Source organism: Hakea prostrata, chromosome 3 (genome assembly GCF_041222555.1).
Source record: "Hakea prostrata isolate BN-2017 chromosome 3, UWA_Hpros_2, whole genome shotgun sequence".
Taxonomy (NCBI): domain Eukaryota; kingdom Viridiplantae; phylum Streptophyta; class Magnoliopsida; order Proteales; family Proteaceae; genus Hakea; species Hakea prostrata.
The window spans coordinates 32,252,089-32,273,981 of NC_142602.1; the positions used below are offsets into that span (position 1 = coordinate 32,252,089).

Here is a 21,893-nt window from a genome sequence, read left to right on the forward strand (position 1 = left end):
TTTAGATTTGATATTATACTTGCATCTGATAACAGTGATGTCTACAGTTCTCTCTAATATGAAAAGAATCAACCTGCAGAGGCTAGGTTGAGAATATGCGAGCAATTGAACCACTAGAATAAATTGTATCCTTAGGAAATACTAGTTCTCTTCCCCCTGATGGTAAAACATGATGCAGTCACATCCACCAAAGAGGCTGATTTTAATGAGAACAAGTCTATGGTTGAGTCCTATACATATTGGACTTGATTTGAAGGGGTTTATTGTAATAGACCACTTTCAAGGAACTAAACAAGGGATGAATATGCCGAATACAAAACTATTTTTTATTTTTTATTTTTTATTTTTATTCTGTTACTTGGTTTTTTTTGGCTTTTTTAAATTAACCGGTTTTTTGGGATTGAACCAGTGGTTCAATTTAAGTTATTTAGGATATTCCCTCTTTGACTTAAGGAATATTCATTTTAAGCCTTCAATTAAACCTTGACTTCTTTTGGGTCAATTTCAATTTCCTAGTCAGTTCAAGTTACTTCATCAATTAACAATTGGGTCAGGCTTTCCCTTCTTAGTGCAGAATGTATCTTTCGCTCTTTATATAATACTGTAAGGGGTAAGTAATGGACCCAAAATTGTGATTAATAAAAAGCTATTGATATGAAGGATGATGTTTCCCAAAGAATTAATAGGGTGGATGAAATGGAGAGGTGCATCAGGTGCATCTATGATCTTGTTTGATCGACGTATTCCTTTAAAGCTCAAAGAAAATTTCTGTAGCTGTTGTATGACCACCTACGGTGCATGGTGTATAGTGTAGGACTATGAAGAAGCATCATAAAGATAAACTCAGTATAGCAAAAATGAAGATGCTAAGATGGATGACTGACAAAACAAGGCACGATAAGGAATTGTCATATTAAAGTCGGTCTAGGAGTAACTCCGATAAATGACAAGCTACAAGAAAGTCATTGAGGTGGCCCAGTCACATGCAACAGAGGCCTTTAGATGTTCATGTATAACAAAGTGATTTAATCCAGCTAGAAGGAACTAGAAGAACTAAGGGCACACCTAAGATAACCATAAGAGAAGTAGTGAGAAAGGAATATGCATTGGTTAGGCCTCAAATAGAGCTGACTGGAAGGCAAGGATTCATGTAGCTGACCCCATTTAGTTGGGAACATGGTAAGAAATTGTGAAACTTCATGAGATTTCAGATGTTCTGAGGTCACTGAAATTAAACATGCATGTGAAATGAAATTGACTGATTCACTAGAATTTCAATGAAATTTAAGAAATTTCGGTCAAGATCTCGGAAATTTCAGCTGAAATCTCGGGAATCATATATGAAAATTCACAGTACATTGCCAATCAAGGGTGAATACAAAAAACATATTTAGGTAACTTATTGCAATATGATCATTTAGATGTGTTAATAAAGCCTAAATATGGTTCCCATGAATGTGCATTTATACTTCAAGAATGTTCAGATGTGTGAAAATACATTCAGATTTGACTACAAAGACACAAATAGGAGAGCAAATCCCAAAGATCATTGTGAGTTGATTTCTTAACCAAACTAACCATGGAGCTGTGGGCCCTAAATAGGTTGTCCTAAAAGAACCACACTTGAAAGACCCACCAAAACCCGGCAGAATTTGTACCAGGTTTCAGCAAGATTTCGGTAGTCATGAGGTTTTGCCACCATGAGACGAAACGAAATATCGAGCCTGGTTGCAACAAGGCTCAGTGTTGCTGTAAAATTGCTGTTTCTCTCTTATTCCCCAGTGAAGTTTGTCTTGTGTTTGATCAATGGTGGGGGGCTTGGTTTTTGATGAGGTCGACACCTTGTGGCATGAAGCCGACGTGGTTCCGTGGTGAGGTTGGTGTTTGATCCTGTCAACTTCAAATCAATCTTTATCCAAGACCTTTGCTGCACAGGAAATCCCGTAAACTAAACCAGCCCAAATCAATAGCCTATCTTCTTTAAACCATTCCAAAACCAACTTTCCAACCCATCCATGAATGAAAAACAACACATCTCCCAAATTTCTTGACAAACCAACCAACATGTGGCTAACAACATCCCAATCATCTCCTAGTATTATACCCATAATCTTTACAGAGTACCATAAATCCCCATCTGTCTTTGAGAAACATTCCAGATACCACAACTCCAACAGCACAAACCAGCCATCCAAAGCATCCTAAAACTTGGATTGAATTTCCATTCCCACAACAGAGAACTTAATTCAAAACCTAGTTCTATCCTCCCACTCAAAACGCTAAATTATCTCTTGAGCCCTTTACAAGAAACCCATACCCTAACCTTAACTTTCCTGCTGATGCTAGCTACCATAGGTTCACCAAAAATAAGAAACCTTTACGAGTAGGTTCCTCAATCTTAACCTAACATAACAAGAAGTCAAACCCTAACCTAACCCAATTTTGACCTAAAGCCCAACTTTCATCCATTTGGACTGCCTGTTCAGAACAAGATCCTAGTTAACTGGCTCCTAGTTGCTCTCCTATCAATCTAGGACTACATAAATTTCTGGTGATCACCTTAAAATTCTATAATTTAAAAAAAAATTGCACATGCACTAGAGGCTTTGTTCTGGTTGTTAACTCACTATACTGTCCAAAAGACCAACACAAACTCTCAAGAATGGCAATACAAAATCACCATCGTAGTCATTTTACCTAATCACAATAAAAAGTTGCACCATACTACAACAACAACAATAAGCCTTGTCTCAACTAAATGGGGTCGGCACATGGTTCTTGCCTTGTCCCAGCTAAGAGCAGCACCATACTACTCGAAAATAAATAGTCTCCTCCATAATGGAAATAATGGAAACATAACAAGTTAGCCATACCTTTTAGCAGCATAAGTGAGAATTCGTTGTCGAGAACGGCCCTCTTCATCCACACCAGTGACACTATTGATCAGGTCCATGGCAACACTATTCTGACCTGTATACTGTTGTCTTGTGTTTTCTTGGCTGAAAGCAAAACATAAACCAAGAATGAGAAAAGTCAAGCTATTTATCAACATTAGAAGTGTTAGATTAACTGACAGAATGGTAAGAAGGGATAAATAGGGGTCTCTGGTGCTAGTCCTGACTCCTGAGAGGCCCTGAAGTTGGACTTTAATTAGGACATCAAGTCCTTTTAATCTTCTACTTCATGTATTCTGAACCTCTAAGCAAGAAGCTTGGGTTTTGGAGTCTTCATAAGTTCTAAGTGAACTCTCTTGACTGAATCAATCTCTTCTTTCATTGGTCTTCTCTTTTTCTCTGTTTTCCACGTTATTTTACCAAAGGAAAACAAGAAAAAAAAATTCCATAGCCTCCTCGCAGTTCCGTATTCCAGATCACCCATTTCTTTCAGGAATCAAAGCTGTATTTTTATTTTTTTTTATTTTAGAATTATGATTTGGGAATAATAAAATTTGCAAGATAAAGTTTAAAAAAATTGCTGTAGATGTCAAGAAAATTGTTCATAGGAAAAAATTGTAGGAAAAGAGGTAACCAATATAATTAGCATTTTCATAACCCTATATGATCGAATGAAAATACTAAGAAACAATTTTGAAAGCATGTACATAGATAGTTCAATAAACCAGTCAAGGAGAAAAGATTGTTATATGGGAGATCCAAATGAATGTTGGAAGAGATAGTACATGAAAGAGTTCATGGAGGATATGATTTTGGAGACAAGAATAAAGAGATTGACTCTAGGTTTAGAATATATGACGCTCATTGTTCACCAATGGCAAACACAATTTGAAAAGGTAGAAGAAAATCTAATAACATTCAAAAGCCGACAACATAGTAGCCAAATAGATTTATTTTTCATGAGAAGGACAATAGGTTATTATGGGAGAATTGAAATGTTATAACAAGGGAGAGGGCAACCATACAACATTAGTTAATCGTCATAGATATGACCTCTAAAAACCATAGTTACCAAACTCCTTGATCACCTTGGCCACCTTGTTGTCCTATTGGTGTTGCTGTTTATTTGACCCTTTCCAATGCAATGGTTGCCTTGCCACCATGATAACTATGTTAACAACTAAATCATAGGAATTTGAAGAATATTTGCTAGGATAAGAAGGTGGAAATTAAAGGATGAAAACTTGAAGAGAATTTGTTGTTAATTAGTTAAAAAAGGATGGAGGGACACTAAATGAGATACTAATCTAATTTGGAACAAGATGGTTTCTTCTATTAAGATATTGCTAAAGAGTTTCTAGATAAAGATAGAAAAGAACAGTTAATCTAGGGAAATCTGGTGACCAAATGATGAAGTTCAAGCAGCCATTATAGGCAAAGATGTCTAGTTTTAAAAGGACCAACAATTAGACTGATTTTGTTTGTCTGAAATATGCCTATATAGTCTTTATTGACTTGGAAAAAAGGCTAAGAAAATTAATTGCGCAAGTGTTAAAAGAAGAAAATTATTTCAATTAAATATGAGGACATAATTAAAGATATGTATTAACAATATAGTGACTAGGTGAGAACCGCTGGCAGCAAGGTAGTGAATCCCCAACTACAGCTAAATTACATCAATTATCAGTTTTATGCACATGTTTGTTTGCAATAATCATAGATGGTTGACTAGAGGCCTTCAAAATCAAGTCTCTCGGTGTACACTTTTTGCTGGTGATATTGTTCAATGGACGAATGAAAAGGAGAGATAATGCTATGTAAAATTAAGGAGAACAACCATGGACCCAAAGGTTTCAAGATATATATCAAAATAGAATATACTGCATGCAACATTAGTAACAATAAGACTGAACTTGTGGTTTTAATGGACAGTGAAGAAGTATGGCAAAATGAAAACTAAACTTGTGGTTTTAGTGGACAGTGAAAAGTACTGTGAAATGAAAACTAAACATATCTACGTTTATACATCAAGAAAGAAAGAAAAATAGATGGTGATGTTTGGCAAAGAGTTGAAATAAAGTGCATAAAGTGGAGGGGTGTCCGAAGTGTTTCTTTACAAATCAAAAGATTAATTTATAGGACAGTTATACCACCAGCAATCAGTGCGCAGATCTTGGCACAATAGTAAGGTTGCTCTATTGCAACCTAGTGGTCAAGAGTTCAAGTCAGGAAACAGCCTCTACGAGAAGTATGGTTAAGGCTGCACATATTAGTACCCTCTGCAGACCTTGCAGTTGCTGGAACTTGATGCACTTGGCATGCCCTTAATTTATACAACCAGCAACAATGTATGGAAATCAATGTTGGCACAGAAGAACGACATATCGGGGTATAGTTGAAAATTGAAATGGGGATGTTGAGATGAATGAGTGGTACAACTAGAACAAACTAGAGATACTTAGAAGTTGCTACAATACATGATATGTAGTGAAGAAGTCATCTGAGGTGGTAAGGACACGTGATAGGGGCCTTTGAATGGTCCAATACCCTGGGGTGATTTGATTCAGATTGAAGAAGCCAAAAGAGCCCAGAGTAAGCCTAAATGAATACAGCACAGGTAATGAGGAAAAATGTGCATAGCTACATGGCCAGCACAATTTTTAATTGAACTGATTAGAGAAAACAATCTATACAGAAAAACCATTTAGTTGAAGTAAGGCTGAGATTGTACATGAACAAAAGTAAGGCTGAGATTGTACCTGAATAAAATATATAATGCAGAATAAACAATAAGAAAAACAGTCGGTGGAAACAGAAGTTCATAAACCCAATGAGGTGAACAAGGGTCTGGAATTGGGCAATGTAGCTCAGATTTCTACACTTCTGCAGTGATCCTTGGAATAGAATATACTATATGAAGTAGGATTTGATGTTGGATCAGACTGAAGCTGTTGTCACCTAAATCAATGGGTATAAATCAAGTGATTGATTTCTTCTCAACAAAGATCTTTGTAGCCATTCATCCTGAAAGAAGGAAAAAAAAGGAGAAAGCAATTGCAGAGATACTTGACAGGGGTGGGCATCCGAAAGAAGTTATTGCGAGACAAATAACATCCGAGTGCACAAGATAAGCTGTTAGCACAAAATTTGGTTGAACCGTGCTTAGATTAGCTGATCTCACCCAAACAACCAGAGAAAAGGCAAAAACATCAAAACGAGGCAAATTTGACCATGGACCAAGTCCGCAGATCCTCTTTCCATTAATTCAGAGCTTAGTATCAATAGTCTATAGATCCAACTAATGACAATTATTTCACACTTTCTAAGTGCTAGCTATTTACACCTCTCAAAAACACTGAAATCCAAAGGCCAACCAAGAATGAACTCTGAATATCACAGTGTTTCAACAAATATTCCTAAAATGGAAGAAAATTGAAATTAAGAGATTCTAAAAAGTGTACCTATACGAAGACCCTTCCTCACGTCTTTCCCCATCTGGGGCATTTGGAGTTCTCCGCAATTCCGCATCAGAAGCTTCATTTCCTTCTTCCTTCAATTCATTCAATAATTCTCTCATAGAAAATGTCCGGTTCCCTTCATCTTTGCGAAGCCCAGGAGGCTTGGATTTCTCCACCACGGAATTTTCTTCTTTTAGCTCATCGGATCCGTCTTCGTTCGTTTTTGTCTGAACAGGCTCGAGATCTGTAGCCGTTACTATCTCTGTTTCATTTCCATTGTTGGCCTGTTCTGGTTGAACACTCTCGGAATCAGCATCGATTACTGTCTCTGGTTCGATTCCTTTCTGCAATTCCGGTGACCCTCCGTTTTGCAGCTCTGATTCTTCAACGTTTTCAGACATTTTTCAGAAATCGAGAATTCAGGAGGAAGTTTAGAGGCTCAGTAATGTTGTGTATATAAATCTTCAAACTATACCAAAAAAAAATCAATTAAAAAATAAAATAAGAAGAATTTTCTACGAGCATCTCCTGACTTTACATCGATTTACGTAGCAACCCCACCTCTGCATTAGAAAGAGACCACCAACTTAATACAATCTCTCTACGAAAAATGAAACTCAACACCATCTTCTACCCAAAAAAAAAAACCATTTCACCCCTAATTAATAAATAAATTGAAAATATCATGTGAAATTCCTATTATACCTTCGATTTTATTTCTTCTTTAGAATCTCACTCTTATGGGTTCACCCATCTTCTTTCATTTCACATTATCTTTTTTATTTTTTTTTTCTTATTTTTGGATAAAGAAGGAAAAGCACATGTTGCAATATGAAAACACTTACATACCATATTAGGATTAGGCACAATGGTACAGTCTTGAATTACAGTTAGAGCTAAGTTTGAAAGCCATTGTTTCAAAGTGGAGGATTTAAAATAGCACAACCTTATGTCTTTAATACTTATATAGCAGATTCTACCAAAAGGGGGATTAGTTTTAGAGGCCAAGTCATGCTTTTCGGTCTCCTGAGTAGATCAAAAACTTCTTCTTTATTGTGCATCTAATTTCTATCGGCGGTGTTGCATGAAGTTGCACTTGAACTATGCCGATCAGGATCCCATGAAGCAACGCCTCAACCGTACTCCCAGATTCTAGCCTTCCTGTGCTAATATATTGGATGTTCTCATCCCAAAACAATCCCACACTCCACCCTACACATCTTTAGGTGTTCATTAGGCTCTATCTCACTAGGTTCCCTACTATTTATTTCTTTAAATTCCGCTAGGAGCAAATTTAAATACCTTATCCATTTTGTTAAATTAAATAACACATTTTCAAGATTAGGGGCTTTGTTATTGAAAACCTTTGTGTTTCGTTCTAACCATACAAAGTAGCAAGTTATCATAAAAATTGAGACAAACCAACCCAAGGTAGTCTTATCCAGTTGTGGATTGGAAATGAATGATTTGCATAAATTGAAAAAAGATTTTTGAAGTTTTCTGTCCTCAATTCTAGAAGTCCTACCACCCAAATCCTCTTGGTCCATTCACAAGAAATAAAAACATGCCAAGTCAATTCCGACCAATCACCACCAAATTCTGCCCAATGCTTTGTGCGGTATGATTATTTAATTTTGCCAAGGCTCGGCCCGCCATTTTAGGAGAGAATTCGCCATTAGCTGAAATGAGAGATAACCATGAGTCTTGGGAAGGGGTGAGGTATTGTTGCTTGTGTATCAAGATGTTACGCAAATGCACGTGTCGCAATCAAGTAATAAATGATAAGTAGAGTATCGATCCCACGGAGAATTCTATCATTAACTTTCAATGTAAAAGTAAAACTGAATTGAACAAGATTAACAAGGTTGATTTGTGATTGACTAACTAAATAACCAAATGACAGGTAATAAAACTAAGGAACTAAAATGGAGATTAAGCAATAGAAGGAACTTAGTGAGTGAAAAGAGTATTGGGAATCAAGTTTCCCCTCCCCTAAATTGTATAATGCAAATACTAAAGTAATACTATAGCCCCAAAATATATCAAGAACCTGGAATGAATGGCAATATGGTATTTTCCAATACAAATAAGCTAGCATCCTAAATCAACATCTGCATATTCCTATGAAGAATTGAAATATGAATGCAATTTAAACTCAATCCCAATCAAGGCCATGTGAGGTAAATGGGTATTCCTACCCAACCTACTAATTAACACAAACTAATTAAAGATTATACTAACTCACACAATTCAACAAGCATCTAGGCTGCATTAACTTTCCGTTAACTCAATCATAGCATTCGTTCATGAAAGATCATTCAAGAATCGAAATTAATCAATATATATTATGCTGAATTCATTGACAAAAGGTTGTATTGTAGAAAGACTCAAGAACACATGATAGTTACATCTCAAAATTTAGGTTTAGGTACTACTATCATCCTAACACAACACAAGTTTAGCCCATAACAAACATTAAAAACACAGCAGTAGTTATAGTTAACATTAATCTAGAAGATGATAAGATAAATTTATAAAAATGAAGAGAAACTAAAGTTTCAATGCTTCCACAAAAGCTCTAGCCTTCTTCTCCAGCAACTTTCCTTGCTTCCACAATGATTCCAGCTTTGGTTCTTCCTCTCCTTCCTTCAGCATTGTCCCCTATTCCCCTTAGCCGTGTGTTTCTCTTTTCTTCTCTTTTGCCTCTATTCTCTTTCTTCCATAAATGCCTTCAATTATTAGGTTAGATTATGGCCATAGGATTAGAACATTCCTCCTGAGATCAAGGGCTAAGAACAATCATATATTTATAAGAATAATGTCCTCTTAAGTTAGCCCCTTCTGATCATTTCCACTTGTATTGGATCTAAGAATATTCTACTCCATATTGCTACAGCAAACTTCACAACAAAGTTAGAGGACAGCTTCTTCTCTTATTATGGCTCTTTACTTACATTTTTCAAGAGAAAGAGAAACAATTAAATTCATCCACAAATTTGAAGAGAAATTCATGTAAGAGTGACAATAATGAACTAAACAAGATGCAACATGTTAAGACTTAATAAGACAACATCTAATGAATACCATCACTAAAACAAAGACAAAATACTCCTAAATCAAGCCATCTAAAGTATAAAGTTACCAATCTTAACTCTATTTCATAGAGTTATCAGGTATATGGAGTTTAATAGAGGGTAAAGGCTATATTAAGAGGTAGAAGATAACTCCCTATTGATATTTCTAAAAGAGCTAATTCCTAGGCCATAGTTCTCAAGGTTTGGATTGCCATTCCACCCCCTCCGCCATGACTTTGTATCGAATCACCTGAACACCGCCACCACCTCCCAACCCCATTGTGAAAGCTTGCCATGAAGGGTCTTCCTCATGCCTAAGTTGGATATGTTTGAAAAACAATTGTTGTGAAAAGATTTCAAGATAGGATAGTTAATGGCAAAGTCTTCGATCTCTTCTCCAATCACAAAAGCATCCTAGTTGGACACCAAAGATGGGAGTCCAGCTCACGCTTAAGTTGGATATCAAGGAGAACAATTGTTTGTAAAATGAGAAAGTTGGATATTAGGGAGAACAATTGTTTGTAAAATGAGAAAGTTGAAAGTTTACAGTAAGTCTTGGGTCTCTTCTCTAATCATGGTTACAGCTCAAGTGGGGATTTTTATCCGGTTCATTTTTGACAAAGAAATGGACCATTCATTTCCCTTTGAGTGAAGGACCCATGTACATCAGTGACATCCAAAGGTTATGATTAAATTAGAATAAAAAAATTCTTGTCTTCTAAATCTTACCTCAACCTTCGGATGTGACTGAAAATAAACTTAATAAAACTCCGCTTAGGTGGAGACTCTATATGGTTGAATAGGGATTAGAGTCAAATTTGTTAATAAAACCCTATTATTGTCTACGACTAAACTTAACTTATGTTTGAACTTGGACCATGATTCTTCTATTTATATTGTCCCCGGATAAGTACCTGGATAAGCTTAGGAGAAATAATTAGCTAAGCTTGTCAGCCAGGAGGTTTTAGGGTAATTTTCATCTGGACCACAGTGAAGTTTGGTCCATATCACTTTTACTCTAAAATAAATTTTCTTTTGCATCTGACTCTCCTGTGATTTTCAGAAATTATCAACTAAAGACAAATCATATTTTTTGACTTAAACATCTGTTGCAGCAGTCAAGATTGTACCATATATACTTATAATGATCCAATGGTGTAAATTAAAAAGGTGAAATATAGTTGTAATTATAATATTTTTATTTTATATTTAAGGATATTAAAATTTCAAAAAGTTTAAAAATTATGCCCTTAATTGGAACTCTGAAGAAAACCGCATTTGCATCCTGCAAGAAAACCTCTACTTTGGAGAATACCCAAAAGTCTGATTTTTTTCAAAAAAAGTATTGTCTAGGTTATGCCTTTTGGTTTATAATAGCTGGATCTAAGTGCTAAGAGAATTGAACTTAAGGTGATGAGAATAACAACATTGAGGTTGGAGAAGACAACTCTATGTTTCACGGTAAGCATCGAAAAGATTAGATTGAAGGCGAGTAGGGAAGAGAAAATGAGAGATGAAGTTGAGACACGGAGGTAGCAAGTGCCCAAATGAGATGAGGAATTTGCTTAAACCAGTCACCGAGTCCATCACAAAGCAGAGAATGCACAAGGAAACCAACAGATTGAACCCAAGTAGAAGCCCACCTACTTGAACTACCATGAATGAAGTAGAATATTGTTAGCAAGCTTGCAGGTATAGAACCAACAAATAGAGATTTGTTCTTGTCGGTGCCACATCTTCCTCTATGTCATTTAGATTGATAAAGTTGGCCAAAGAACTAAAATCAATGGTTCTGTCATTTGGCTGCAAGGTCTTTGAGAGCATCAATGCCAAGTGGTTCAGGGAATGAGTTGACAAAGATTTGTTTAAGATTCCGATCATCAAATCCACCAAGGACAAAAAATTTGGGTAGCATGCGCTTGTAGTGTTTTTGGAGATCTTTTCTGTCCAAAGAACAACATTTCATTTTGAGAAAATTTTCCCGTTCTTGAACATTATGTTTACCTAAGTTTCCAAGAAATTGACTATATTGGGCAGAGATAAACTGAGACAGAGGTAGTTGAGCCCATTCTCTCAAGGTACCAGTAGCATGAACTAGGAATTTACAAATGACTGCTATCAACGGAACCTTCATGTAAGCGTTCTACTATGAGCCAATCATGGATTTCTTGAAATTTAGTAGGCCATTCAGTGACTGGAATGTCATCCAGGGTGAATAAGCGTTTAGGCTCATGATTGCCATAGGAGGCATGCTTCGCTATTGGACTGCACTCTTTCTTTATCATTTGATTTTTAATTTAGGCTTAATGCTTGATGCCGGTAGAAATATAACCCATAAAAACTGCACCCAAGTCAGCCTTAGATCTTTAACCCTAAATCATCTTAAACTGAATCAACCTGTTCGAATTAGAAAATCTAATCTCTGCAACGCTCGTTTTCTTTTTTTTCGCAAGATGCAACTTCGGGTTTTGGGATGGGAATGAAGTTTTCTTCAAGTTTCAACTCTCGGCATAATTTTGTAAATTTAAAATTTTAAGACCCTTAAATATAAAATAAAAATTTATAATTACAACATAGCTCACCATTTTAATATAAACAGTTGGAAATTGGAATGAGTATACATGATACAATCTTGACTGCTGCACAAATATGGATATTTTGGTCCAAAAAATCTGATTTATCCTTACTTGGCCATTTGGAAACCACCACAGAGCCAGACAAAAGAAAATTTATTTTGAAATAGAAGTGATCTGAACCAAACCTCAAGAGATCCAGATAAAAATCACCGGCAGTTTCAAGTACAAGTTGTTCCACCTCTGAACACTAACAAAGTGGCCAACATGACTAAGGGCTGTGCCATATTCATGAAGATGCGGCTGTGGGCACCACCAGTGGAGGGGCGGAGGAGTTGCAGAGAGTGACCAGCAAGATTGGTCGGTTTTTCAATTCAAGACATTGCTAGATGCAGCTGAGAAAACACCATCTGATACTTGAGAAACAACTCTTTCATGAACTGCCCCCATATGTGCCCCCAACTTGTATAGCCTGTAAATTCTCAAGATTGGGACAAGTGAATCTCCAACTAGTAATCAAGTTTTTACAAGCCTTGCTTTCAACTATATCATATGAGTTTACACTATTTTCCACATTTACAATTCTTTCAGAGTGGCTTACGCCTTACTTCAAGTTGAAGCTACTAGGACCATTGGTACATGGCACCTTCCATTTTAAAAATTTCTGAAACAGCAATATACAAAACCACGTTGCTAGCTGAGGACTGGAAAGATGGGAAAAGGAAAAGGCTCACTACTGTTGTAGAAGTATCTACAGTGTTGGACTCAGCATGATGGCTTTTCAACCCTGCAAAAAGAGTGGACATGTCAAGCAAGCTTTAAATGATGTAAGTCAGTGACTAAAGATACAAAACCAACAAGATAAGCATGGAGGTTTTTTGTAGGTATGCACGTGCGCACGTGTGCCTTTATGTCGAATGGAGTTTTATGCAATGGCAAGCAAGATCAGATAAAACACTGCCACAGTGTCACATGATAGAAAGCACAACCAACACCCTTGTTTTCGAATACATATAGGTGATAGCATTTCTTCCAGTAAGATGCATTGAGGGTTTTTTTGTCAGTTTAAGATCTACCGTGTTATGTTTTATTTTCCTGAATATCGATAACAAGGTTACGGTTAATTATAAACTAATACTTAGTGAACAACAAACCTGTCTCCTCCTCCTGCTGTGTATAACATAGCATGAGCGGACCATCGCATAGCATGGCAATAGAAAGCCAACTAATTGAAGAAGGGAAACCTGAAAAAGGAAATTCCGGAACTTCATCAGTTTAAAAACATATTTATCTCATTTATCACCAACCAAAGCATGTAAAAATACATTACGTATGCAAGATGATCACATGCATGTGTATGAATTACATTAGAAAATGCTCTCATGCAGATTTGAAAAGGGACACGTAAACATTCGAATGGTAGACACTATAGAAAGTAGCAAATGCAGTCCTATTTGGTAATCCAAGCTGCCATAGCCAAGTAACATGATCAGATATATAGAATAAGATGTTGGCCACATATTGATAATTACAAAGACTATGCACATATGGACAAATAATGCAAGTGCATTTAAATAACTGCTTATCAAAAAGCCACAATTAACTCACATTAATGTAGGCTAATGGTTCCTGAACCAAGCCGGCATCCCTTGCAATCATCAGTGCATGACGGAGGAGCAATACTAGCATTAACTGCATGGATCAATCCCCCCAGAGGAAAACATTAATATGTTGGCAAAAGAAAAATGTTCAAGCTTCAATGGCGATAATGCAAAAGGTGTATGTGGGGAAAAAAAATTAGTTCAACAGCAGACCAAATGCTTACAATTATGGCAACTGAGCGGAAGCAGGCAACCCCACCAGCAGTAGCATATTCATCATCTCGTGACCATAGTAACTGACGCTCTGCGGCCGCTAGAGCAAGAAAATGAGGGTCATGGAGATCAATCCGCTGTCCCCATGATTGTCTGGTATTTAGACCAAATGAAACAAAAAAGCTGAATCTTCTGAATTGAAGTACACAGCAAACAACAAAGGGAGAAGAAAAATAAAGAACTCTGACAGAACAATTGTAAAGGTCCAATGAGATTCAAACTAATTCTGGCACATCTTCTACTGCGAGAACTAAACTAAGATTTAGTAATAGTCTAAAATCAAATAATTCCACAAAACAGCTGAAATGGCACAAATTTAATGCCAACTTCCCCACAAGGAAGTCAAATATGTTAGAACCCATGTAATTAGATAACTACAGCATTATCTACCAGGCATTTCTACAGACAACCTGATGCAGTGCCACAGCCTTGGACCAGTACAAACCCATTTGAAGGCCCATACCAAGATGAATCAGATCCTACTAATGTTTGGATCTAGTAGGACATTTAGGCCATCAAAACCATCAATGAAACTGGACCAGAATAGAGGTATCACCATAAGTGCAGCAAGGAAAAGGCTGTCTGTAAACATCAACATCAGCAGAAGCCTAAGCCAAAACAGTCACTGATGAACCAAAAGATATGTCTGGAACAAGAAGCTGAAAAGGCAAATCTCAATCCTATGGAAAAGGAATCTTTCAGTGAATGGAATTCAGAAGGATAAAGCATTGTATGGCTTACTTACCATAGGGTGAGCACGCAACTGAAGGAGACTTTCCTAGAAGTACCAGTTTTGCATCCTCATAAGAAAGGTCTGGGTGTCTTTTTAGAAACTATCTCCCATGTATTTAATTGAACGTTCTCTTTTCTCCTCAAGTGCTCACATAGCAGGGCAATCTCTTCACTCGCCCGATAGTCCCAGAACACAAAGCGCAGGTGTGCTTTGTCTCTGATCTTCCTCCACTACACGGCCGGACCAAACCACTTCTCTTTCACAAGCATCTGGTTCCAAAGCAGCTCTGGGAATTATATAGTATTTAGAGTGATGAGCCTGTTCGCACTTCTGAGTAAAGAACCAGAACTAATACATAACCTTTTGATTATTACCCTGACATTCGTTCTTATTCTTAAGTTGAATTCAGCTTAATGAATAGACAGATTGCTTTACCAAAACCAGATCGAGAGAAATGAAACTTATAAAGGTCCGCTGCCTCTAAATGTAGGCGAAGGTTGAGTTAATGGGAAGATAATGGAAGTTGGGAACAGGGTGTTTCTTTGCCTAAGTACAGAGCGGGGTGTTTTTGCTTGATTACAACCTATTTACTTCAAGACACATTTGGCCTATAAAAGAGCACTTTTAGACATGCATACCATCACCTGTACAACAATATTGAAGAGATCTAACTACAAATTTCTTTCTAACCTTTAGGCTTTGGGGATTGTGAGAGACCTTTTATTTTACTTTCTGACCTCTTAAAGTTGTAATTTTTATTCTCCCACTTCATCAAAGTGTTGTGCACTTGTGTTCTTTCTGAGAAGGTTTGGGATACACAAGAAGTATCACAACTGTCATTAGTTTTGGTGTGATCCTTGAAAACACCTTTTGACTTGTAGAGAAACATGTAAAAACCATGAAACTATGGATTGGTTGTAACCCAGGAAAGAATTAATAGTAGCAGAAATCCAAGTGCTCGTGTAGCCTTAGTAGTGGACACAAGGGAGTTGCTTGAACAATTCTAAATCGTAGTATCTCTCTTGCTTACTCTTTTTTTTTCCATTATATCACCTTAAGTTTGTACGTGTGAGTTGAAAACAATAATAGTGTACATTTATTCTTGAGAAAAACTTCTAACTCTGTTTATATCGTTTTAAGTTTTAAAAACCACAATTTTACCTCCCACTTCGGACATGGGAGCTCTACAATCCTAAAAAGAGGTAGCAGAGCCTAGATCTCTTTAAGAGGATCTAACCAATCTAAAGAGTGATATGGCATCTCATATTGGTTTCAAACAAAGTGAAGATTTTTCCACAACCCGTCCTCCAGCTTTCCACGAGATGAACCTCAACCATTTGAAGACAAGGGTGATGATGTTCCTTGAGTTCCTGAAATATGACTAATGGGGCAATATTGAATGTGGGAATGCAGTACCCATCAACAACATTGGAGGAAAAATTGTTCCAAAGGCAAAGTCCAAATGAACTAGAGGAAGGCCTCTCAGAATTGGAATTAGCAAAATATTCCTAAGCGACAACCATTGCTCAACTGGGTTCAGGCCTCAAAGCTGTGACTAAGGCATTAGCCAGCCAAGGTGCAAGGCTTACAGAAATACTGAAAAAACCATAATATGCACCAGTTCCAATTGAAAGCAAATCAACTCATAGACACTCAATAAATTGTATAAAATGAATGAAGATGAGACCATTAGTGAAATGTTTCTGAAGGCCCCAATACTGTAGATGAGCTCCGAATGAGGACAAGGATCTTGGAAAGCTCTATCTATATTCTATAGGGTCGAGTTGGCTGCCTCTTTACCAATAGATGGTAATGGCCATGGTAGAGGACAAAAGAAAGGAATTGCACTCAAGGATTCTATACTGGATGGTGAAGAAGATAGTGATAACATTGCATTAATTATTTATCGAGCAAAGGTAAGGGTAGACTCCATGGAGAAGCACTCAAAGTAATAATCATAAATCATTCACCCATATGGTGAATAAATGAAATGTGAAGACAACCCAGCTTTGAAATTCTTTGAAGCCTAAAAGGAAAAGCAAGAGGTTGTCCTCTACATGGGATCAGACGGAAGGGAGTGAGCATGAAAATGAAGAATATCATCGATGATTCATTGGCTTAGTAGAAGCTGATGACATGAACTTGGTAAAACATGAGGAAATTAATCATCCCTCAATGAGTTGCATTAAAAGTATGAAAAAATATATGCAGAAAAGCATGAGGACTTGAAATCCAAGAACTCTAACCTATTCTCCTAAAATAATTCCTTCAAAAACTTACCTAAGACTTCGTGGGCTAAATATACTGAATTAATTAAATCAAATGAAGAGCTTGCTAGTGGTTTAAATGTTATTAATGTGATCAATGGCCTTATATGCTCTGTATGATGATCAAAGAAGAAAGGTCATATTTTGAAGGAAAAAAATCCATCAGAATAATGTCCCACACGTCTTATGTAATGTGCAATGGATTTGGAAGAAGGGCAATTCCAAAATTTTAGTGTCATCCAAGAGACTAAGACTATCAAAACTGGACACAACTTAAAATGGGAATCAAAGAGTTCCTTGAAGAATTATAGGATCAAAAAGGAGAGAAGGGCAAGCAGATCACCATAATTTACAAAGGCAACAGAAAGCAAAATTAAAGGTCTCATTTGAAAGGTTGGAGTTGGGAAGTATCCAATCTCAGATAGCTTTAAAAGGCATGCTTGCATGCTTAGTACAAAACTAGAATTGCATTGCAAAGTAGCATACTTCCATTCTTTTGCCCTGTCTTCATTTTTTCCTCATTTACTGTTGTTAGGTAAATTAATATGTAGATTGATGCTTTACGTTAATTGTTTCTGTGCCTTATATTTTTGTCTGTTTGCATATAACCTTTAGATGTTCTTGTTTGTGTTTTAGTGGGTCTTTCTTTTGTTTCAGAAGGAAGGTGGGGGGGCGGGGCTGATTTCATTTTGGGGACAGGACTGTAGACAGGAGATTACTCCCCTCAAGCCCATTTTATAAGAAGTTGGAGAATCTTTTGACATTTTGAATGGACATTCTGCACATCCAACTGTATATGCAGGCTGTGAATGTACACAGCAGTGCAGGCTGCGCTTTTCATATTCATTTCATATTATTAATAAACGAGAGAACTCTCTGTAAAAACTTCAAAATGGCACAAAGGCCAAACAAAGGAAACCTAACAAGGACAGAGGAAGGGGAAGAGGTACAGGAAGGGAATCTTCCTCTACACCTCAGACATCTTCACATGCCTTTGGTAGATTGGTTGAAGAAATTGTTTGCTGAGAGTAACCAATAAGAAGTCAAGATGCATGGGAAGTAGAAGCAAAGGAAAGGAATGACACGTGTGTTTCTTTCTAAATATTTTGAGAGAAGATGCAGACTGTACAAAAGCAGATTGATCACAACAAGAGGTAAGAAACCCTGGAATTGTGTTCTATCTGAATATTTTGAAAGACGATGGAGACGGTACAAAACCAGATTGATCACAACAAGAGGTATAAATATTGGGACTCTTTGAAACCATGGAATGAAAAGCAATCATATCTTGTCCTCCTGAAGTGGTGGATAAATTTACTACAATCTCCAAATCAATATAGTTGGTGAAGTCATGTTTGGTAAAGAGCAAAAGATGAGTTTTAAACCTCAGAATTAGGAGATATTATGAGGATCTCAAATAATGGAGATAAGGTATTCTTCTACCCCCGGTGATGAGAATGATGATGAGACCCATAGCAAGATACAAGTGCATTGAACCATTTGAAGGAAGTAAATACATGAGCACAGGGTTACCTAGAGTGAATTCAAAGATTCTCAAAAAATCCTAAGCTTGATTTACAGACAAATACTCTACTTACAAAGGGGAATAGAGGTGTGCATGATGCATCTATTGCATGCTTATATTTTTTCTGTTGCATACTTGCATGACAGTAGAGAGAAAAATCATTCTCTCTTATTATTTTATGGAATTGCATGCTGATATTTTTTTCTGTTGCTTGCCAGTAGGGAGAAAAAGCATTCTCTCTTATATTTTGATGGAAACAGTTTGAGGAGTATTTGACTGAGGAAGTACTACGAAAATGACTTATAAAATAATAAAGTTACTTTGGGAACAATGAGGATTCCAGTTAATCCAACTGATGATGGAAGTGATAGTAATGATGATAAGGATCAAAGAGCTATAAAAAGTGATGAAAGCTCTGAAAATAATTCAAGAATAGATTTTGATGATGAAGGATTAGTAAATTGAATAGAGGCAAGATATAAAGTAGAAGAACAAAGTATGGATGGGATAATACAAAACATAATACTCTAAGAAAAGGAAGCTCGAAAGAAATGGAGCAGAGTAGGAATGATCTAGTTAGGCCAGTTTATGAAAGGAATAGAAAGATAGAAAAGGACAGTTCCTATATAATCTTTCCAATCCCTCTATGCTAGAGAAGACACCCTTGAGCATCAAAAGAAAGATGGCATGTTGGGATTTCCTATTATCTGTCTGTATGTGAAGGATTAATCAATTCTAGGTTACTCCCATCTTGCAGTTTCATGCAATCAGAAAATAGGATATTAGGATATTAGGATGAGAAATTGATATAAGCTATGTCAAAAGACAGCAATTTTCATCATCACCAGCTATCAAATTCTAACCAGCTCCAGTTACTGCATAACAACACTTGCAACTTCAGATTTTTCTTTCCTTTTTAATTTTAGCCTGTCTTATGCTTGGCAAACCCACCTAACATAAGCCAGACAACCCATTGTCTAAGAGGAGCTAAGAAAAATAAAATCAGATGCCATGCCCAACACTCTTGAAGATACCTGATATCAATTGTCATACCATCAAGATTTGTTCTGGCAGGGGGAAGGGTGTAACCAGGTGCAAAGACCTATAAAACAAAGAAAAACAAATACTTCAATATTTAAAAAATACATACATTGTATATATAACAGATGGGAGGGGAGAAATAGAACAAGAATCTTATATGAGTTGATGTTATGTACTACCTGATTGCATATTTCACAGGTAATATCACCTTTCTTGTTGCACCATCTCTGGATGCACTTTCTATGAGCAAACTGCCATCAGAAATGAATGGAAAATATTTAGTCAGCAGATAGATTGATTAGCAACTATCCTATCCTAAGAAGAATTCCAGCCAATGAGGTTACAGCATTAGTCCACAGATCAGAGTGCAAAGAAAATGTGAACATAAAAAACGAAAAGCTGACCACTGAAGACCAGTAACAATGTGTGACATTTTTGTGATGTGTGTGTGTGTGTGAGAGAGAGAGAGAGGGGTGGGGGATTAGATTGGTGGGAGGGATGGGCAGCCATAAACGTTGGAACTATTATGTTGAATATAATTTTCACAAACAGCAGTAACTAAGATAAACTTCAGAGCCAACAGCATTGTATGAGTCTTTAACATACCAAATAGGAATGCAGCAACAAGGTTCATTCAATCAGTCCTAAAACCAATTTGCAAACAACCAGCCACATTAAGGCCACAGATCAAAATTGTACGAATTAAAAACTATTTTTGCGCAATTCATAAATCCTGGAAGCAAAAATAGCCCAACCTTTTTTTTTTTTGGTTAAAAAATAGCCCAACCTACCTAAGGCATTATGTAAAACTGTCAGGAAACATATATTTCAAAGGCCAATGCGTCAAAGAGTTGAGAAGATCTTTTCTGGAGAGTTACTACAAGCCAAAATCCAAAATGGAAGTGAAGAATTACGACCCAGATATTGGGTACTTCTGAAGGATCACCTCCAGCATCAATACCCAAAACCTCAAAACAGTAAAATAAGTTCCCAACATTGCTACCCAGATAACTCAGAAAATATCAGAACCATCAATGACTAGGGATGAGAGAACAAGGTACATAACAAAATCCCAGAAAAGTTTCCAAAATAGAGATTCCACCATACACACCCACGAGACAGAGAGAACCCATGACCATCAGCCTTCCAAAAGCCAGTTACCAGACCAACAATAACTATATCAGACTTCAAGATGGAAAAATGGAAAACTACAGAACAGATATAGGTGCACAACAGAAAGGACATGTATGCAGAAACACAATAGTGTTTTATGGGGGAAAAAACAAAATAAATCGAGAAAAATTCCAAGACCTTAAGAGTGCCGTTACAACCACACGGGGCTTCCATCTCATGCTCTTCATCTTCCTCCTGACAAATCCTACACTCAATCATCTCCATTTTCTTAGAACTCCCTTCCCCACTATAATTATTCACAAGAACTCCATTATTTACAGAAATATTGCCCACTTCTTCAACTCCTCTTGGTCTCTCAAACCCACCATTTACCGATTCAAAGCAAGCAGACGCTATGATCGTATCAACACAAACCATGATATCATCAACCATCATCACTTCTCTCTCTTCTTCCCTTTGAAAGCTGCAGAACAGACAGAGAACTGTTAAAAAGGAACCAAAATCAATACGGGCGGAATTTCCAAAACAATCCTCCTGTCATTCCATATGACCAAAATACCCTTATCTCTTAGGATTGTAACCGAATTCCACGCCGATGAACACCCTTGCAGATTTGAAAGGTACATTCGATTTCACAAATACCCACAGACATAAGATACAATTACGAAAGAAAGACCGTACTTTTAAGGGAAAAAGAATTCCGTACAAGGGTATTATGTTCATTTCACTGGAAGCTGACTGTCTCAGTAGGTTGTCTTTCTAGATAAGAATGTTACAACATGGCTTACCCATCGGTCTTATCCAAGAAAAGAAACAGATAAAATACTGCAATGTTTCGCTGGGACCCGCAGTAGGTTTCCCGTTTTGCCCTTCCTAAGTGCTAACCACCCTTATTTAATAAATAATTAGGTGGGCCTAGTGCTTCTTCATGGGCCGGCAAGGTTTCATGATTTGCCCTCTTAAAAGTTTATTAGAGCAAATAGGCTTAGAGAAGCTCCATTAAAAAATAATAAATAAATAAATAAAATATCAATTTTTATGGTATAAGGTCAAGAGTTGTAATCTTTATGTGGCCAAGGATAAAATCTTGTCATAAATTTAAATCAGATATAAAAAATCACCCTGAGAATGTAGTCAAAATGTATGTAAACTAATTCGGATGAACCTCACATCTGAAAAAGGTAAATAAGATAGGATTAGCGAAGTTCTTTTGATGATATTCTTGCTATAGAAACTATCCGATTAAATCCCAACAAAGCACTACCAAGTTAGAGGGGGGAAGTCTTTAGTTTCCTCATTTAGATTCCTTACTTCACCAGA

General features: G+C 36.8%; 2 protein-coding genes across 3 annotated transcripts in view; both read right to left on the reverse strand.

Annotated features, from left to right (window-relative positions):
- The window catches only part of LOC149022103 (Tetratricopeptide repeat (TPR)-like superfamily protein), a 45,572-nt gene extending 38,633 nt beyond the window's left edge, over window positions 1-6,939 (reverse strand). For both annotated transcript variants that reach the window (XM_089150281.1, XM_089150280.1), the window contains exons 1-2: window positions 6,356-6,939; window positions 2,874-2,999 (exon numbers count right to left, since the gene is read on the reverse strand). In XM_089150281.1, the coding sequence (XP_089006407.1) occupies window positions 2,874-2,999; window positions 6,356-6,753 (524 nt within the window). In that variant the 5' untranslated portion in view covers window positions 6,754-6,939. The remainder of the gene's footprint in view (window positions 1-2,873; window positions 3,000-6,355) is intronic.
- A 4,706-nt stretch (window positions 6,940-11,645) lies between these two features.
- LOC149022104 (uncharacterized) lies at window positions 11,646-21,055 on the reverse strand. The gene is made up of 7 exons (XM_089150282.1): window positions 20,751-21,055; window positions 19,619-19,690; window positions 19,433-19,500; window positions 13,825-13,966; window positions 13,608-13,691; window positions 13,154-13,243; window positions 11,646-12,786 (listed from the first exon to the last, which is right to left on the reverse strand). Exons 1-7 carry the CDS (start codon window positions 21,006-21,008, stop codon window positions 12,781-12,783), a joined length of 720 nt encoding a protein of 239 aa, XP_089006408.1. The 5' UTR covers window positions 21,009-21,055; the 3' UTR covers window positions 11,646-12,780.
- Window positions 21,056-21,893: the final 838 nt, after the last annotated feature.

Excerpts from the sequence above, each read along its gene's own strand:
- LOC149022104 (XM_089150282.1), bottom strand. The coding sequence starts at position 21,008 with ATGATGGTTGATGATATCATGGTTTGTGTTGATACGATCATAGCGTCT. Across the intron at positions 13,692-13,824 it reads TCCGCTCAGTTGCCATAATT|TTAATGCTAGTATTGCTCCT; the intron begins GTAAGCATTTGG and ends TGATCCATGCAG. Across the intron at positions 13,244-13,607 it reads AACCATTAGCCTACATTAAT|GTTTCCCTTCTTCAATTAGT; the intron begins GTGAGTTAATTG and ends TTCCTTTTTCAG.